The sequence below is a fragment of the Carettochelys insculpta genome, chromosome 26 (genome assembly GCF_033958435.1).
Source record: "Carettochelys insculpta isolate YL-2023 chromosome 26, ASM3395843v1, whole genome shotgun sequence".
Lineage (NCBI taxonomy): Eukaryota > Metazoa > Chordata > Testudines > Carettochelyidae > Carettochelys > Carettochelys insculpta.
This window is the reverse complement of record NC_134162.1, coordinates 2,385,132-2,401,362: the sequence shown is the minus strand read 5'-3', so window position 1 is coordinate 2,401,362 and position 16,231 is coordinate 2,385,132. Positions and strand designations below refer to the sequence as shown.

The 16,231-nt window shown below is 59.0% G+C and overlaps 1 protein-coding gene across 1 annotated transcript in view; it reads left to right on the top strand.

The window, feature by feature from the left end:
- The window catches only part of SORT1 (sortilin 1), a 38,711-nt gene extending 30,303 nt beyond the window's left edge, over positions 1-8,408 (top strand). Inside the window, exons 14-20 of the mRNA XM_074977610.1 lie at positions 114-304; positions 1,429-1,618; positions 2,019-2,135; positions 2,607-2,715; positions 2,814-2,920; positions 4,376-4,499; positions 5,128-8,408. Of these exons, the coding sequence (XP_074833711.1) occupies positions 114-304; positions 1,429-1,618; positions 2,019-2,135; positions 2,607-2,715; positions 2,814-2,920; positions 4,376-4,499; positions 5,128-5,142 (853 nt within the window). The 3' untranslated portion in view covers positions 5,143-8,408. The remainder of the gene's footprint in view (positions 1-113; positions 305-1,428; positions 1,619-2,018; positions 2,136-2,606; positions 2,716-2,813; positions 2,921-4,375; positions 4,500-5,127) is intronic.
- The last annotated feature ends 7,823 nt before the right edge of the window (positions 8,409-16,231 follow it).

Genomic DNA, 16,231 nt, shown 5'->3' with positions numbered 1-16,231 from the left:
GGTGCTCTGGTCACACTGCTTCGCCTCTGAACGTAGCAGGGGCTGGCAGAAGGCTCCCTGGGCTCCCCTGGGTGGTGCGGCTCAGCTGCTCACTGGAGCCCTTTGCTGTCTAGGTTCTCGACGGACGAAGGCCAGTGCTGGCACAAGTACACATTCTCCCAGGAGCCCATGTACTTCACGGGCCTGGCGTCGGAGCCGGGGGCCAGGTCTATGAACGTCAGCCTGTGGGGCTACCGAGACTCGCTCTTGTCCCGCACGTGGGTCTCCTACACCATTGACTTCACTCATCTCCTCAGCAGGAACTGTGAGCTTCACCTGCCTCCTTCCTTTCCGTACCGAGGGGGGCGGGTGGGCTGCCGCCCGCTCACGGGGGCGCAGCAGGGAGCAGGCCGGGGAGACCAGCACAGGTGATACGGCCTGGGCAGAGGCTGGAGTGTCAGCTCCCGGTAGTGGAAGCTCCTCTCCGGCGACCAAGCCTCTCGGCTGCATGCTGCTGCTCCCTGTCACGCTGGACGTGCTCGGGGGATTTCCCGCCAAACCCGCATCCAGCTGCAGCAAGTGGGACCTCCCAAGGTTTGGTCCCGTCTAGAACCGCAGGGTCAGAAGGGCCCTCAGGAGCCAGCTCATCCAACCCCCCACAGTGCAGGGCTTGTGTGTAACCCAGCTTGTCCAGCTGCTCTCCAGCCTCCTCCGAAAGCCTCCAGGGAAGGAGCTTCTGCAGCCTCCCTAGGGCCTGTCCCGCTGCCCGGCTCTTCCGACGGGCCGCGAGAGTGTCCGGACACGTCATCTCTGTCTGCTGGGCTGCAGCTTGGCCCCGTCACCTCGTCCTGCCCTCTGGGGCCAGAGAACCACTTGTTTTAAGTCCTGGTGTCCGGGCCCTCTGGGGTCTCCTCTTTCCAGACTGACAGCGCCCGGGCCCTGCAGCCTGGGCTCATACGGTTCCAGCCCTGGGCGCCTCCTTGTCACTCCCCTCGGGGCCCTGTCCAGGTTCCCTGCCCCCCTTTCCACACCTTGGTGATCAAAGCTGGGCGCACGCTGCCAGCAAGGCCTCACCACCGCCGAGCAGAGCGGCACCCTCACCCCAGGACTTGCACCCCCACCCAAAGGAACGTGGCTGATGCTGGCTAGAGCCGGTGGGGTAACCTCTCTCCCTCTCCAGCAGGGCCAGGCCGGTCCCCCAGGTACTACCCAGCACTGCTGCTCCTTGGAGCCTGGCCATCCAGCACCATGTGCCGTGGTTGGTAGGAGGCTGGGCTGAAATGGCCACGCTGCCCTTATCGCATGTAGCCCTGGAGGTGCTCCTGGAGCTGGGACAAGGCCCTTAGCTCGAGGTTGACAGTGGTACATCGCCCTGCTGTTGCCTGGGGCAGTTCCTGTCTCTCGCTGCTTCACCCTGGGCTGCAGTCTGACCCTCTCCCACTCTCACAGGCGAGAAGGACGACTACACCATCTGGCTGGCTCACTCCAGCCAGCCCGGCGACCGCACCGACGGCTGCGTCCTGGGCTACAAGGAGCAGTACCTGCGTCTCCGCAAGTCCTCCGTCTGCCAGAATGGCCGGGACTACCTGGTGATCAAGCAGCCGTCTGTCTGCCCCTGCACGCTGGAGGACTTCCTCTGGTACGGTGTGCAGAGGGCACACCCGCGATGCCCGGAGGGGTCTGACGCAGCGGGGCAAGGGGTGATGGCCGCTCTGCTGGGGCTCGTGTCTGGGGCTCTTTGCACAGCCGATCCTCATGCTTGTCAAGGCCAAAACCACTCCCCATGTGGCTCCTCCTGCAGTGTCTCTAGCTGGCCTGGGGGCCCCTCGCCGCTGTCCTGCGGCACATGAGGGAGCGCCGAGAGCCAGCCCTCAGGCCTAGCACAGCCAGCCAGGCCAGTGGTGCGGGATCTGCTTGGCTAGACAGGTCTGGCCGGTGCCTGGACAGCATGAGCGAGTCAGGCCAGCTAAGTGGCGCTCGCCCCAGAGCCGTGGCCCAGTGCCGCTCACGCCCGCCTCTGCTCTGTTGTTGCCCTGCAGCGATTTCGGCTATTACCGCCCTGAAAACCTGTCGGTGTGTGTGGAGCAGCCGGAGCTGAAGGACCACGACCTGGAGTTCTGCTTGTATGGCAGGCAGGAGCTGCTGACCACTCATGGGTAAAGTGGCTTGTGAACGGGCTTTGTTCAGCGAACGCTGGCCCCAGATAGAGCAGGGAACAGAGCGGGAGCAGGGCTCGTTCTTAGGAGACCCTTCTCCCAGTAGGCGTAGCCTCCCGGGGGAGTCCAGGCCCCTCTCCAGCCTTCCCCGGGATGGTGGGACCCATTCTGCTGCAGTGTGCCGGCCGGTTACAGGAGGCCGATGCTGGGTGTGGAGACACATGTGCCCCAGCCTTGTGCCATTACTGGGGCAGTCTGTCTGGAAGCCAGGCGCATAAAGGAGCTGTCCTGCTTCAGGGCCCGTCCTCTGGCTCTGGAGCCGTAGCAGGGCTGGAGGTCTCCCGGCAGGGCAGCTTTGAGTCCTGGCTAGGAGGCAGTAGTTCTCCCGGGGATGGGGAGGGAGGCAGTGTCTCCCAGAAGCTTGCTCCTGGTCACCAGGCCCTGAGGAGGCTTTCTTCCCTGACGCTGCAGGTATCGCCGCATCCCAGGCGACAAGTGTCAAGGCGGGGAGAATCCTAGGCGAGAGGTGACTGACCTGAAAAGGAAATGCACAAGCAACTTGCTGAGCCCCAGCCAGCAGGTAGGGGCTGGAAGCCGGGCAGGGAGCGGACGCGCTTTGGGTTCCATGGGGCTGGTCTGTGTTGTGAATGCAGGAAATCTTCTTCCTTCTCCTCACAGTCTGCTGCTTCCAGCTCCACTCCCATCATCCTGGCTGTCCTGGCCGTGATGCTGCTCAGCGCTGTGGCCGCCGTCCTCATCGTTAAGAAATACGTCTGCGGGGGCAGGTGGGCTTGGGGCTTCACGCGCTGTCGCCTGAGCGCCTCAGGTTGTAGGCCACAGCCCCTCCCACAGCCGGCCCCAGAACAGCCCCTGAGCCTCCGGCGGAGTCTCCAACCTCGGATCAGGGCTAAAAGCTATTGCGGGGCCAAGGAACTGCTCCCGAGACTAGCAGGGGCCCTTTGCCCCATGCTGCAGGGGACAGCCACCCCCAGGGTCCCTGCTGCTGCTCTGACCCAGGCACGTTCCTTCCCAATGCCACCGCTGGTGATCGGCTGCCCGAGCCTGGGCACGATCCTGCGTCAGAGCTGGGAAAGAACCCCGAGCCGGAGCCAGCTCCTGCTGCGGAGGGCTTTGTGGGGCTGGTCCCTGTCTGCCATGGCAGAGCCGTTGTACCACCCGCTCCATGAACCGGCCAGGCTCAGGCGGGGAACCGGTGAGGTTTGGGCCCCTACTACTCCCCTGGGCAGCTCTTCCCAACGGGCTCGGGGGGGTGTGAGCGCAGCCCCGGAGCGGGTGGCACAGGCCCCAGCCCAGTCTGCAGCAGATCCCAGGAACCCCCTTGTGCCGCAGAGAGCGGGTGGGTGGGCGCAGCCTGCTCCACCTCTGAAACCCCCCACCTGCAGCTCAGCTCAGGTCAGCAGTGCTGAGCAGCTCCCGGGTCCTCTCCGCAGCGACTGCACCGGGGACCAGCTGTCCCACTGCATCTTCCTGGCCTGGGAGTGTCGGCGCTTTCCCAAAACGTCTGGCGCAGCCCCTGGGTTTCTGGCTATGGCTGCGCTGCCCTGGGCCAGGATCTGAGACACAGCCGGCTTCCTGCCCCCGGGGGTGCTGCCCCTGTGGGCCCCACCCAGGAAGGGTGGGAGTTAGGCGAGAGGGGAAGCGCAGCTGCCTGTGTCCCCCTCTGGGGGTTTATGAATCAGGGCAGCGTCCAGCCAGGGGAGTCGTCGTCCTCTTCCCTCTGCCCTGCGCAGTTCAGGGAGCTCTGCTGAGCCGGGCTGGACGGCTTAGCCCGTGATCCCCTCGAGCTCAGCAGCCGGGGGTGGGTTGGCAGTGGGTACGGGAGCCCCGGTGGCGGCGGTCTCTCCGGGGAGCTGCTGGGAAACGGTGCTGCTGCCGGAGGTGCTGGGCACTGGGGAGAGCTCGCTTCTGGGGACAACTGAGGTCTCGGCCCCTTGGGCTTTTCAAACCCTCAGGTCGTTTTCAGAGGAATGGGCAGAACAATCCTGGCCGGGTCCCGGCCCTCCTGCTGTCCCTCCCCAGAGCAGCGCAGAGCAGAGCAGAGCAGAGCAGAGCAGCCTTCTCTTCCTTGGAAGTGGTGCTGTTACACAGCTGCCGGTTCCCCCCCGAGGCAGCTGCAGTCCAGGGCTGGCTGCTGTCCTTCCCAATCCTGGGGCGTCAGGAGGAGTCGCCTTCTGCTGGGCGTGGGGTGCGTCCCTGACCCGCCTGTGCTCTGCCCCCAGGTTTCTGGTACATCGCTATTCCGTCCTGCAGCAGCACGCCGAGGTGAACGGGCTGGAGGGGGCGGACGCGCCGGAGGCAGCCAGCCCGGCTCAGAAAGGCGGCTACCACGACGACTCTGACGAGGTGGGTGCAGAGCTGCGACTGCGCCTGGCATCAGGGCTCTGGGCCGGTGGGGAACCAGGGCTTGAGCTGGGGTGACAGATGGCCGCTGCCCCTTTGAGCAGCCCTGGGGGAGTGCAGAGTGCAGGCTGCAGCCAGAGCACTGGCCTCCCTCCGTCGTCCCCAGATGGTGGGCTGGCATTGCGCAGGAGACCCCCAAGAGGAACCCCTGCAGCAGCCAGCAGGTTCCAAGTGGGGCTGCGGGGGGCTGCCAGCTCGCTCAGGCCTGGGGCAGGAGAACCTGTGATGTTCCAACCCCTTCCGAGCAGAGCTGGTCTGGCCAGGAGAGAAGTGCAGCGGCCCTGTGCTGGCCGGCTGAGCCCTGGACCCTGCCCCAGGCCAGGCTGGTCGAGCTCAGGACTTCACTCCTGGGGCATTAAGCCTAGGAGTGGGATTGTGCTGTCCTGTGGCTTCGCCCACCAAGCTATCCCACAGGCCTTCAGATGGGGCCGAGTTCCCAGTTGCGCCGTGGCTTCCTGCAGCAGACAGAGTCACGTTCTCTCCCTTCCAGGGCAGGAGGGGAGTGGGCCTGGGTGGTGGGAGGCCCCAGTGCTGCCTGCTCAGATGGGCGAGCACTCGTTTCTCCCCTCAGGACCTCCTGGAGTAGCTCGCCTCGCCAGCACTGGGACAAGTGGGTTTGGCCGCTGCCGTCGATCTGCAGAACAGCAAACGCCTTCTCCAGCCTCGGCTCCTCCACATGGGTGCCTGACCCATGGCCAGGGACTCCACACTCCTCCTGCTTCCCTTGAGACTGTCCCAAGCCAGCAGCACTGCAAACCCAGGAGGAGCCAGGAGCTGCTGCAGCGACCGGGCAGCCCCGAGGCGGTTTGGTGGGGGGCGGGGGGTTATTTTAACTTTATTTTAATGAGATTTCTTTCCAGTTGTTTGTGGGGTTTTGTAAGAGGAAGACTCGATGGGGAGGCGAAAGCAGCATTTCACTGAGCGCTGGCCATGACGAAGCTGCGATTCACCTCCCGGGGGCGCATCTGTCTCCCTGCGGCCTCTCCTGGCCCACAGCGACACAGCCCCAGCGACAGGGTGTGTGCAGGCCGGGGGGACCGGCGTGGACTGCAGCTCCCACCAGGCTGGTGTGTCGTTAGCCTGCTGCCCACGGGGCCACCTGCCGCAAGCGGGGCAGCTCGTCAGTTGGGCGTAAGAGAACTGAGTGGATGGGGGCGGGCTGGGCGTAAAGCGGAGCTCATCTCCGAGTCCGCGCTCGCTGCTGCTCTGGAACCAAAGAACTCGCCTGGGCAGGAATCGGCTCCGCAGCCGCCCCAGCAGGAGCCGCCGGAGAGGGGTTGGTTGAGTTCTGGGAGTTAGAGCTCCTGAAAAGGCGCTGGGAACAAATCTGCTGCTTGGCCTTGTGTGCTTGGGGCGGGGGGAGCATGTGCTGAAGTGTCATGAGCCCCCTGGCTTCGTTTCGGGGGGGGAGAGGGGTCGCCTGTTCCCCACCCAAGCAGGAGGAGACCAGCTCCTAGAGCTGCTGCTGCTGCTGCTGCAGCCTTGCCGGGGGGTGGCTTGCGCGCATTCTGGCTGGTACGTCGCCTGACACGCTTCGAATGGCTGCACCAGGCATGTTTCCACGTGCCTGAGCACAATGGGCCGTGTCCCTGTCCCTTTCCAAGCGCCCGGCGCTCGGCTGCACTAGCTGCTCCCAGAGGGGCCGCCGGGTGTAGTGTCGAGCTGGCCGTCTCCGTTGGAGCGTTGGCTCGTAGCAAGTGCGTGTGCAGAGCAGTCAGGTAGAACTGGGGGTCCTTCCCTGGGCCCGTGCATTGCCAGGTGCCAGGCGAGGCCAAGAGGCCAGGGACACGTGGGGGGAACCTCAGGATTCTGTGTGTGTTTTAAAAAGTGGTTCTTTGAAATGCGCTGACTTGCCTGGAATGCTCCATCCCCCGTCCCATTAAGGGAGTCTCCTCCCTTGACGCTTCCAACCCTTCCGAGAGCGAGCCTCTCCCCCAGCTGTGAGGCCCCAGCCTGGCAAGGTATTCCGGCATTGCTCTGCTCGGAGCTCTGCGCACCAGCTGCGTGAGGAGTGTCCTGCTGTCTGCACTGCACTGGGCCAGCAGACGCCCTGGGGAAGCAGAACTCAAGCCAGCAGGCCTAGGTGTGAACTCCTTTGTACGCCCAGGGTAGGAATCGTCAGCCTCTGGGTCTCCCCCTACACTGTGCTGCAGTACCTAGGCCTGAGGCCAGCCACCCCCAGCCCAGACCGCCGAGTTCTTTCCTTAGCGTGGCGGTGAAGCCCTCTGGCAGGGGAGCAGCGTGGGAAAACGTGACAGCCCCCAGGCTTGCTGGAGGTGGATTGGACTTCCGTACGTGGGGTTTTCCCTTAATGCCGCTGCGAGTGCATCTTTCCTGCGCCCACTAGAGGGCGGCCTTTCCCCAGGCACGGCGGGCGGCTGCTCCCTGGGTGGCTGGGCCGTGCAGGGTGGGTGAAGGCAGAGCAGGGTGTTCATTGCAAGCTCTCCCCAGCACGGGGCAGGGGCTTGTGCAGAAGAGACAAAGGAGCAGCTTAGGCCAGTTGGCTGGAGCGTTTGTGAACCCTGTTTTAAAGGGTGAGCCGGCAGGTGCGTTCCCTGCGGGGTGGCTGACAGCCCAAAGCGAAGGGAAGCTGGGGCCGGGACTCTGGGCTGCAGGAGCAGGTGTGGTTCGCTCCCAGCGAGGCTGTCCTGCTGGATGCCACAGGAAGCAGGGGCTGGGGCTGGCTGGGGGTGTACCCCCACTGCTCTGGCACTGCCCCAGCTCATGCCGGGGTGCTGATTGCCATTGGTCCCTTCTCCTCACTGTCAGGGAGCGAGGGGAAAGTGTCCAGTTTGCTGCATTCCTCACTCTGGCTGGGGAGGGCAGGGGACTGGCAAGCTGGGTGCTTTGTTCTCCCTCCCTGCTAGGGACAGGAAGGGGGAAGAGCCAGCAGCAGCCTGGTATGAATCTGGGGGTGTGGCAGGCAGCCTTCAACACCTGCAGCCAGTCGCAAGGGCTGCACCGACCCTGGGGCAGAGCCTGCCTCCGGGCGCTGACGCAGAGGGTTTCAGGCAGGAGGCTGCCCAGCTGCATGACTGAAACTGGCTACATCTCTCCAGCCCAAGGAGCACGCTCGCCTGCAGCCCACGGAAGGAGCTGCTAAATGCTGCTCGCGAACCCGTCAGCCTTCCTGTTCCCTGTGTACGCGGGGTATTGGCATCGGCAGGGCGTGCACCTCCCACATCTACCCCCAAGGAAGCTCTTGCAGCCCAGGGCTGAACACAGTGGGCGGGGAGACAATGCAGCCAGGCTCTGTGCCAGCCCGTGGCGGTCGTCTTCCGCCTGAGCTGAGCACGCCGATAGGCTGGGGGTGCTGTCATCAAGTGGCATGCAAACACCAGTGCTGCCCCAATGCCTCTGGCTTCTCCATGAGCCTTCCGGGCAGCCCAGCCTGTGATAAAGCGGCTCTCCCATGTAGAGCGTCTCCTGTTGCCCAGGCCCCGGGAAGGTCCGACAGAGGGCTGGAGAGTTCAATAAGTAAACCCGTCGTGGATAGAACTGTACTAGAGCCGGGGAGCCAGGGGGAACTGGCCCACCGTGGCAGGGGTTGAGCTCTACGTAGCTCATCAGGCTGGGGGGCGACTTTGTCCTGGTATTTTCCTGTATATTTGGGTTAGAAATGAAACCAAATGGACTGTGCGTTGCCTGGCCTGGCTGGGCTGGCACGTGCCTGGCTTGCTGCTTGACCCACAGCTGCCGGGGGCTGTGCCGGGGCCTGGCTCAGGACTAGCTCAGGCTGTGTAGCCATGTGCCCTTGTAGTGGCTCCCCCACGGCTGTACCCGGGCAGCCGCTGCCCTGTTTCACGCGCTCTCTGGGTGTGGACTGATGTCAATAAAATACCATGCAACCAATTGAGTCCTATTGAGCGTTGGTCTGCGCAGGGCTGGGCAACCCTTCCTGTGCCCCCACCGCCTGCCCTGCAGGCTTCTGTGACAGGCTGCAGACGGAGCGGCAGGAGAGCAGCATGGGAGGCCATGCTGCAGGCCGCCTCGGCCAAGGCCGTGAGTGCTGGGAGCTTGGGGGTTGGTGGAGTCTGAGCAGGTGGCTGGCAGGTGAGCGGAGAGGCTAGAACTGATCCATCCCCGGCTCCCAGCCGCAGTCAGATGGGAAGGAGGTAATGTGCCGGGCGTCAGGCTGATGAGCGATGAGGTCGGCTCTGGTCACTGGATGTGTTGCCCGGAGTCTGTCCTTGGAGGGTGGAGAGGTCTCTGGAGGAGATGGACCAGCTGAGTAGGTCCCTGGACTCGACGGCCATTGCGGCGCAGGAGAGGTAGGGGAATGGATGTGCTGAAGGCCATGTCAGATGATCAGCATCAGCCCTGCTGGTCTAAAATCCAGTGAAAGAAAGTGGATGAGGCCTTGCCTGAGGCAAAGAGACTTCAAAGCCAGGCCCTTCTCTTCTGCTGTGACCACAACCCGTGGCTTCTCAAAGCTCAGCATCGTTTTGATCCAGCCCTGGAACTGGGCTCAACTGTGTTTTCATAGAATCACAGAATCCTAGGGCTGGAGGGGACCTCCGGAGGTCATTGAGTCCAGTCCCCTGCCCAAAGCAGGACCAACTCCAACTAAATCACCCCAGCCAGGGCTGTGTCAAGACAGGACTTAAAAGCCTCTAGGGATGGAGATTCCACCACCTCTCTAGGTAACATGTTGAAGAGCTAGTGAAAGTTTTTCCTAATATCCAATCTACTTCTCCCTCTCTGTAACTTCAGACCATTGCTCCTTGTTCTGCCATCTGTCACTGAGAACAGCCTCTGTCCATCCTCTTTAGAGCTTCCCTTCAGGAAGCTGAAGGCTGCTATTAAATCACCCCTCAGTCTTCTCATCTGCAAACTAAATAACCCCAAATCCTTCAGCCTCTCTCAAAGGTCATGTGCTCCAGCCACCTAATCATTTTGGTTGCCCTTTGCTGGACCTGCTGTAATGCGTCCACATCCTTTCTAGACTGGGGGACCCAGAACTGGGTGCAATACTCGAGATGTGGCCTCATCAGTGCCAAATAGAGGGGAATAACTTCTCTAGATCTGCTGGAAATGCTTCTCTGAATGCACCCCAATATGCCATTAGCCTTCTTGGCTACGAGGGCATGCTGTTGGCTCATATCCAGCTTTTCATCCAGTGTAATCCCCAGGTACCTTTCTGCTGCGCTGCTAGTTATCCAATCGGTCCCCAGCCTGTAACAGTGCTTGGGATTCTTCCGTCCCAAGTGCAGGACTCTGCCCTTCCTGTTGAACCTCATCAGATTTGTTTTGGCCCAGTCCTCCAATTTGTTTTGGTCACTCTGGCCCCATCCCTACCCTCCAATGTATCTACCTCTCTCCCTACCTTAATGCAATCCATTGCCTCATCCAGATTATTAATAAAGATGTTGAACAATACCAGCCCTAGAACTGATCCTTGGGGCACTCCACTTGAAACCGACGGCCAACCAGACATTGCCGTTGATCCCTATCCGTTCAGCCTGGTCATCTAGCGAGCTATGTATCTGCCTTACAGTCCATTTATCCAAGCCATACTTCCTTAACTTGTGAGCAAGAATATTGTGGGATCAAAACCTTTGCTAAAGTCAAGGTATGTCTCATCCTTTGCATCTCATCACATCCACAGAGCCAGTTACCACATTGTAGAAGCTAATCAGGTTGGTCAGGCATAACTTGCCCTTGGTGAATCCATGTTGACAACTCTTGATCACTTTCCCTCTTCCAAGTGCTCTAAAAGGGATTCCTTGAGGATCCCCTCCATGGTTTTTCTGGAGATTGAGCTAAGGCTGTCTGGTCTATCATTCTCCAGATTGTCCTCCTTTTCTCTTTCGAAAGATGGGCACAAAATTTGCCTTTTTCCGGTCACCTGGGACATCTCCCGATCTCCACGAGTTTTCGGAGGTAATGGCCAAAGGCTCTGCAATGAGATCTGCCAAATCCAGTGTCCCACTCCCAGCCAGGCTCTGCTCCTCATGCCTGGTGGTGGGGTAACATGACTCGGCAGGGCTGGTGCAGCACTCTCCACAGCAAGTCGTACTTGCATCCCACCTGGTAATCCACGCAATCGATCCCACTCCCTCCCCACAGCTGCTCCCAGGCGCCGCACACCCATAAATAGACCCGACTTGTGAAAACGCCTCCCCTGAGTGAGGCAGTGCCTCCCTGGGAGCAACACCTTCCCTGGGCTGTGGAGGCGAGAGCTTTTAATAAGCACTGGGGGGACCTCTCGCTGAGCTCTGCTAAGGCTGGGCCATGTTTGGAGGCTCTAATGATCTCTTTAGGGCCTTGGTGAGCACAAACAGCTGCTAATGAGTCAGATGCTCTGCCAGTAAATCCTTCCTTGGGCAGACATTGTGGTGACACCTGCTTCTGGGGGTGGGGGAGGCATTGAAGTGGGAAGCAGCTCAGAAGAAAGGTGGTGGTTGAGGGGGTCACGGAAGTGCCCATTCACAGTTGGGGAACCCTGCTGCATGTCTGTTTTCCCCCACTGCCCCCTTCGGAAGGGCTCAGGCGCCCCTCAACCCAACATTGCACGTGGCTCAGACCTGGACTTTGGCAGGTAAAGGCAAAGATTGGCTCCTGCAGGCAAAATTCCGCGCCCGTTTCCAGCCCGGCTGCCGGCACGCTTCACTGACCACAGGTGGCAAGGAACTCAGCACTAGAGCTGCCAAGTTACCACTTGTGGTCCATGTGAGCCTGCACAGCACAGCAGGAGGGAGAAGGCCTCCAAGCTCTTGATATTTTCAAGTGTAAAGTCTCGTTCCTGCTGGAGAGCAGACACCTGAGTGGAGCTCAGCATGCACAGGTCTCCAACCACAGGAGTCCTGAAGCCTTCAGAAAGAACCCTCTGCCCTGGCGGCTGGGGTTGGGCTAGAATACCATTCACGCTGAAGAGTTACAGTGCTGGGTTACGAATCCTCTCCTGGAGCTGGGTCTGGTCTCTGGGATGTTGGAATGTTGCTAATTTGCACCTGCTTCTTTGAGTGGTGTCCCTGTGGGTGGTCCACACTGGCTGTCCGTATGTCCTCATGCCGGCGCTTGGAGATTCTTCTATAGCCGTGGTTTCCCGTGCCATGCATGTGCAGTAGTGCCGCCTTGGGCTATCTGGTATGCGCCACATGGCACAGGCCCCTCAGTTCCTTCTCTACCACCCTGGGCTGTAGGTGGAGCTTGAGCCTTGCCCTTTCTGGAAGGTAAGAAGAGTTAGTTTAGCATTTTATACACTTTTTTCAAATTATTTATGCTGTTAATCGTTCTTTTAACAAAAAAAAAGTTCGATTGTTTAGTTGTGTTAGAAATAGTTGCTGCAGCATTGCCATGCCAGGCTCCCTGGGCTTTAAGTGATGCATTATGTGCAGAGAAGCCATGCTGGCCTCTGACGGCCACGCCTCCTGCATCAGGGGCTTGGGTGAAGGCCACCAAACCCAGTCCTGCACCCGTTGCTCCAGCCTCACAGCGAGGTCCAGGAAGGACCAAACCAACAGGCTCAAGACTTACCTCTATGACAAGTCCCTCCAACCGCCAGCCGCGGTCAGCCTTCCACTGAGGAACCAGTATTAGAGACCAAAGGTATGGACTCTGTGCATCCCTCTACCTCGATCGGCACCTCATCCGCAAAAGCAGACCCTTTTCTTATGCGTTTCTGGCCTCCAGAGCTGTCTTCACAGGCTGGGCCAGTTGAAAAGACCACCCCGATGTGCCCAGCACTGTCAAAGCCGGCACCACTGAAGAGGACATGCTTGGAGCCGAGCCACCACCGTTTGGTTCCTTGAATCGTTTGCAACCCGAGTCAACAGAAAGCAACACCAGTATTGCTCCAGAGTGGGTCTGGGGAGACACACTCTGGAGGATGCCTTCTCCATCAAGTGGGGCATGTCCCTTCTTTACTGGTTTCCTCCCCTTCCCTTGAGTCACATTTTTCTGGTAAAGGTCAGACTGGATTGGGCTCTCCTCATCCTGATAGCCTTGGTGAGGCTGAGACAAATGTGGTATCCATGCGTCCACTGGATGTCAGTGGTGATGCCAAATCCTTCCACCCCTTGTTGCAACCTTCTGTCTCAGGACTTTGGCTGCACCCTTCGTCCTGATCCGTTCTTCCTCCATGTGTGGCACTTCCATGGTTTCAGAATGCCAAAATCACTTGCTTTCAGGGGGTAAACAAGGTTCTCGTTAACAGCAGCAAACGGGAGTCCACACGCAAGTCCTACCTCTAGAAGTGGATGTGGTTCTCTCAGTGGTTGGGTGGTAACCATCCTATGTCTCCTCACACCATGCCCCCTCCTGTCCTCCTCGACTTCCTGCTGTACCTGTGCGAGTCAGGCCAAGTTCTCAGTACTGTCCAGGTACACACCGTGGCAGTCCGCCAGGTGGCCGATGGGATTTCCTTCCTCGCCAATCCCACCACCAAATGTTTTCTGACGGGTCTTGACAACATCTTCCCATCCGTACATCCTCTGTTCCTTACGTGGGACCCGTGTACTTGTCTGCCCCATGAAACTGCCCTTTTACCCCTGGACTTGTGCTTCTGGCTCCATCTGGCAGCGAAGGTCTCATTTTCAGTTGCCATTGCGTCGGCTAGGAGGGTTGGGAAGCTAACTGCTCTCATGGCTGAACCTCCTTGTACCATGTTTACCAAGGACAGAGTCACCCTTTGCCCTCATCCTAAGTTTCTTCCTAAGGTTCCCTCTCCATTTCACCTGTCCTCTTACCTGCGTTCTTCCCAAAGCTGCGTTCTGACCCTGGGCGTGCGCCGTGGCACGCTCTGGGCGTTCGGCAGGTGTTGGCCTTCTACATCGACTGCACGAGGCCTTGGCGCAAGTCTTCCAAGGGTCTTCCCGTTTCATGCCATGGCTGTCCAAGTGGATCCCTGCCTGTACTCACACTTGCTTCGGGTGCTACCATTCTGTATCCTCCACTACCGCCTTTCTCAAGAACATACCCCTTATGCAAGGCGGCGACATGGTCTCCCGGCAACATGTTTGCACAGCGCTACGTTCTCTGGTCTTCCTTTGCCGCCTCCATTCACGTGGGACGAGCAGCTGTCGACCGTGATTGCGACTGGGCTCCGAACCCACCTCCAAAGTACGACTGCTGCTTTACAGTCACCCAGAGCGGAGCCACTACTTGGAGGTTACTCACCTTGTGCGGTAACGATGGTTCTTCGAGATGTGCTTCCTCCACTTCCTTCCCTGCCTTGGAGTGTCCTGCTCTGTTTGCTAGGGTGGAGAAGGAACGGAGGGGCCTGCCCCGGGCGCACGCTGGAAAGCATGAGGAGACGCTACTGCACACGAGCAGCACAGCAACGAAGGGTCCTGTGGCACCTTATAGACGAACAGAAAAGTTTTGAGCATGAGCTTTCGTGAGCACAGACTCACTTCATCAGATGCTGGTCATGGACACTGACCAGCATCAGATGCAGCGAGTCTGTGCTCACGAAAGCTCATGCTCAAAACTTTTCTGTTCGTCTGTAAGGTGCCACAGGACCCTTCGTTGCTGTTACAGATCCAGACTAACACAGCTCCCCCTCCGATGCATGAACAGCACAGGAAACCAGGGCTGCAGAAGAATCTCCGAGTGCCGGGGTGAGGACACACGGACACCCAGCGTCGAGCACTCGCAGGGGGACTCATTTCAAAGGGCCATCTGCTACCGCACAAGGTGAGAAACTTCCTCTTCTCTGAAGGGGCCTCTGGCAACAGCATGGGAAGAACACAATCAGCTCTTTGTATTGGGTTTAGGGCATTAAAAAGCAGGACTGACCCTTCCCTTCCCTTCCTGTAATCAAGTGTCTCATAAGATGAAAGAAAGGAATGCAAAAAAAAAAGCCCCTATTGAACGCCAAGGCCTTTCTTGCTGTTGTGATAGCAGCATGAGTGACTACAGAACCGGCCTTCCTGGCTCTGGGAGAGGGGTACAGTCCTGTGGCTGGATTGGGGAATATGGGAGTTTAGATGGTTGGGATCTGCCCAGACTCATGTTGTTGTGAATCTGGAGTGGTCTGGTCTAAGGTCAGATAAAATCTTCACACCAGAGCTGTTCTTTTCTCCGATCTGGGACAACAGCCTCCCATGGGGCCTTGCTGCTTCCTAGGGTGCGTCAGGCCCATTCCAAAGCAGGAATCTGAAGACCACAGACTGGCAGCTTCACGTTGTTTAAATAGACGTCCCCATAGGATGAAAAACCATTTTTCTCCAACCTGCCACCCCACCCCACAGAAAACACTGGATCAAAATGGCTTTCAGTACCAAGTGACATGGTCACCCATGTTTCTGTGACCTCCTTCACAAGGCTGCTTACAAGTTATTAAGCTGATCACTCAGTCATTAGGGTTGATAACTCAGGTATTTGGGTTGCTCCAGGAGTGTCCATAGTGGCTGTTGTTAGCACCTTCCAAACACAAACAGACCTGCACCCCCTATTTCCAGCTTCACACGCAGGAGCAATACATGCACAAGTGGATGAGCTACAGATTCAGCAGACAGTGACATTAATACTGTCCAAAGCATCTCTGAATTGTACATATTTGTATTCATAGCCCATTTTTCACAAAGCCGGGGGGGTGTCCACCATAGAAAGAATGGCCCAAACTACAAAGTATTCACCTGCATGAGCCAGCGTTTTGACAACAGGGCAAGCGCCCGTGGGCTTCCCAGGACTCTGGTACCCCAACTCAGGCCATCAGAAGAAGGGGGTTTTACCCGCCAAAGCTCACCCTCTAAGAAATGTGAGTCTTTGGGGTGCCACAGGACTGTTTGTTATTGGTAGAGCAGCAAGCTAACAGGGTGGCCCCTCAGAGACTATACAGGACTGAGCCTGGCTCTTGCCTCTGGTTTTTAAGTTGCATGTTTGCCAGGAGCCGGGGGATGGATTGTTTGATTCCCTGGTCTGCTCCTTCCTTGAGGCACCTGACACCAGGCACTGCCAGAAGACGGGGGACTGAGCTAGATGGACTGACCCAGTCTGGCTGGCTCTGACTGTAGAGGGAAGCCATCAGCAATCCCTGCGTTTCCACGGAAGAAGCTATGCTCTGTCCTGATCCCATGTAGCTGGGCCAAGTTCCCCTCTGACCCAAGCAGGCCAAGCTGGAGAGGAGGCAAAGGAGCTGTAGCTGCCTAGGCCAGTCCCTCTCAAATGGTGTTAGTTTGGACCTGGTGCTTCCTGGATCCAGGTAAGGGCAGTGACCTGCTAGAGCAAATGTTGGTACGTCTGCTCCTGCACAAAAGGCTTCAGCTCCTTTGGCACCCAACATGCTACAGCCTTGCCCTTGGAAAGCAGCCGTCAGCCTCCGCGTCCAGCGAGAGCCGGGAAAATAAGAGAGCAAGAAAGAACCAATGGAAAGTCTGTGTGTGACGTGCGCAGCTCCAGAGAAGTCTGCGTGTGAAAGCCCAGGGTGCAGAGCGCGGGCGGGGGCGGGGGCGGGGGAGTGCTGAGTGAATAATACGCTCCATAGGCAGAATGCCCCAAAAGCACGAGGAGCTGAAACAATTCCCCAGAATTGACGATGCATCGTGGGGTAAAATTTTGGTTCAATTGTACCGGGTTTCAGTACAGGCCTTCCCCATCCGCCCCACCCCCCAATCCAACCTCCCAGGGGTGCCCTTGCACCCTCCCAGAAACTGCCACAGCTGTGTGTTGGCTGGACTTGGGTTCCAGTCAGGATCTGAACCCCCCCCCGTCCCCAAGAGGCAGCTGGA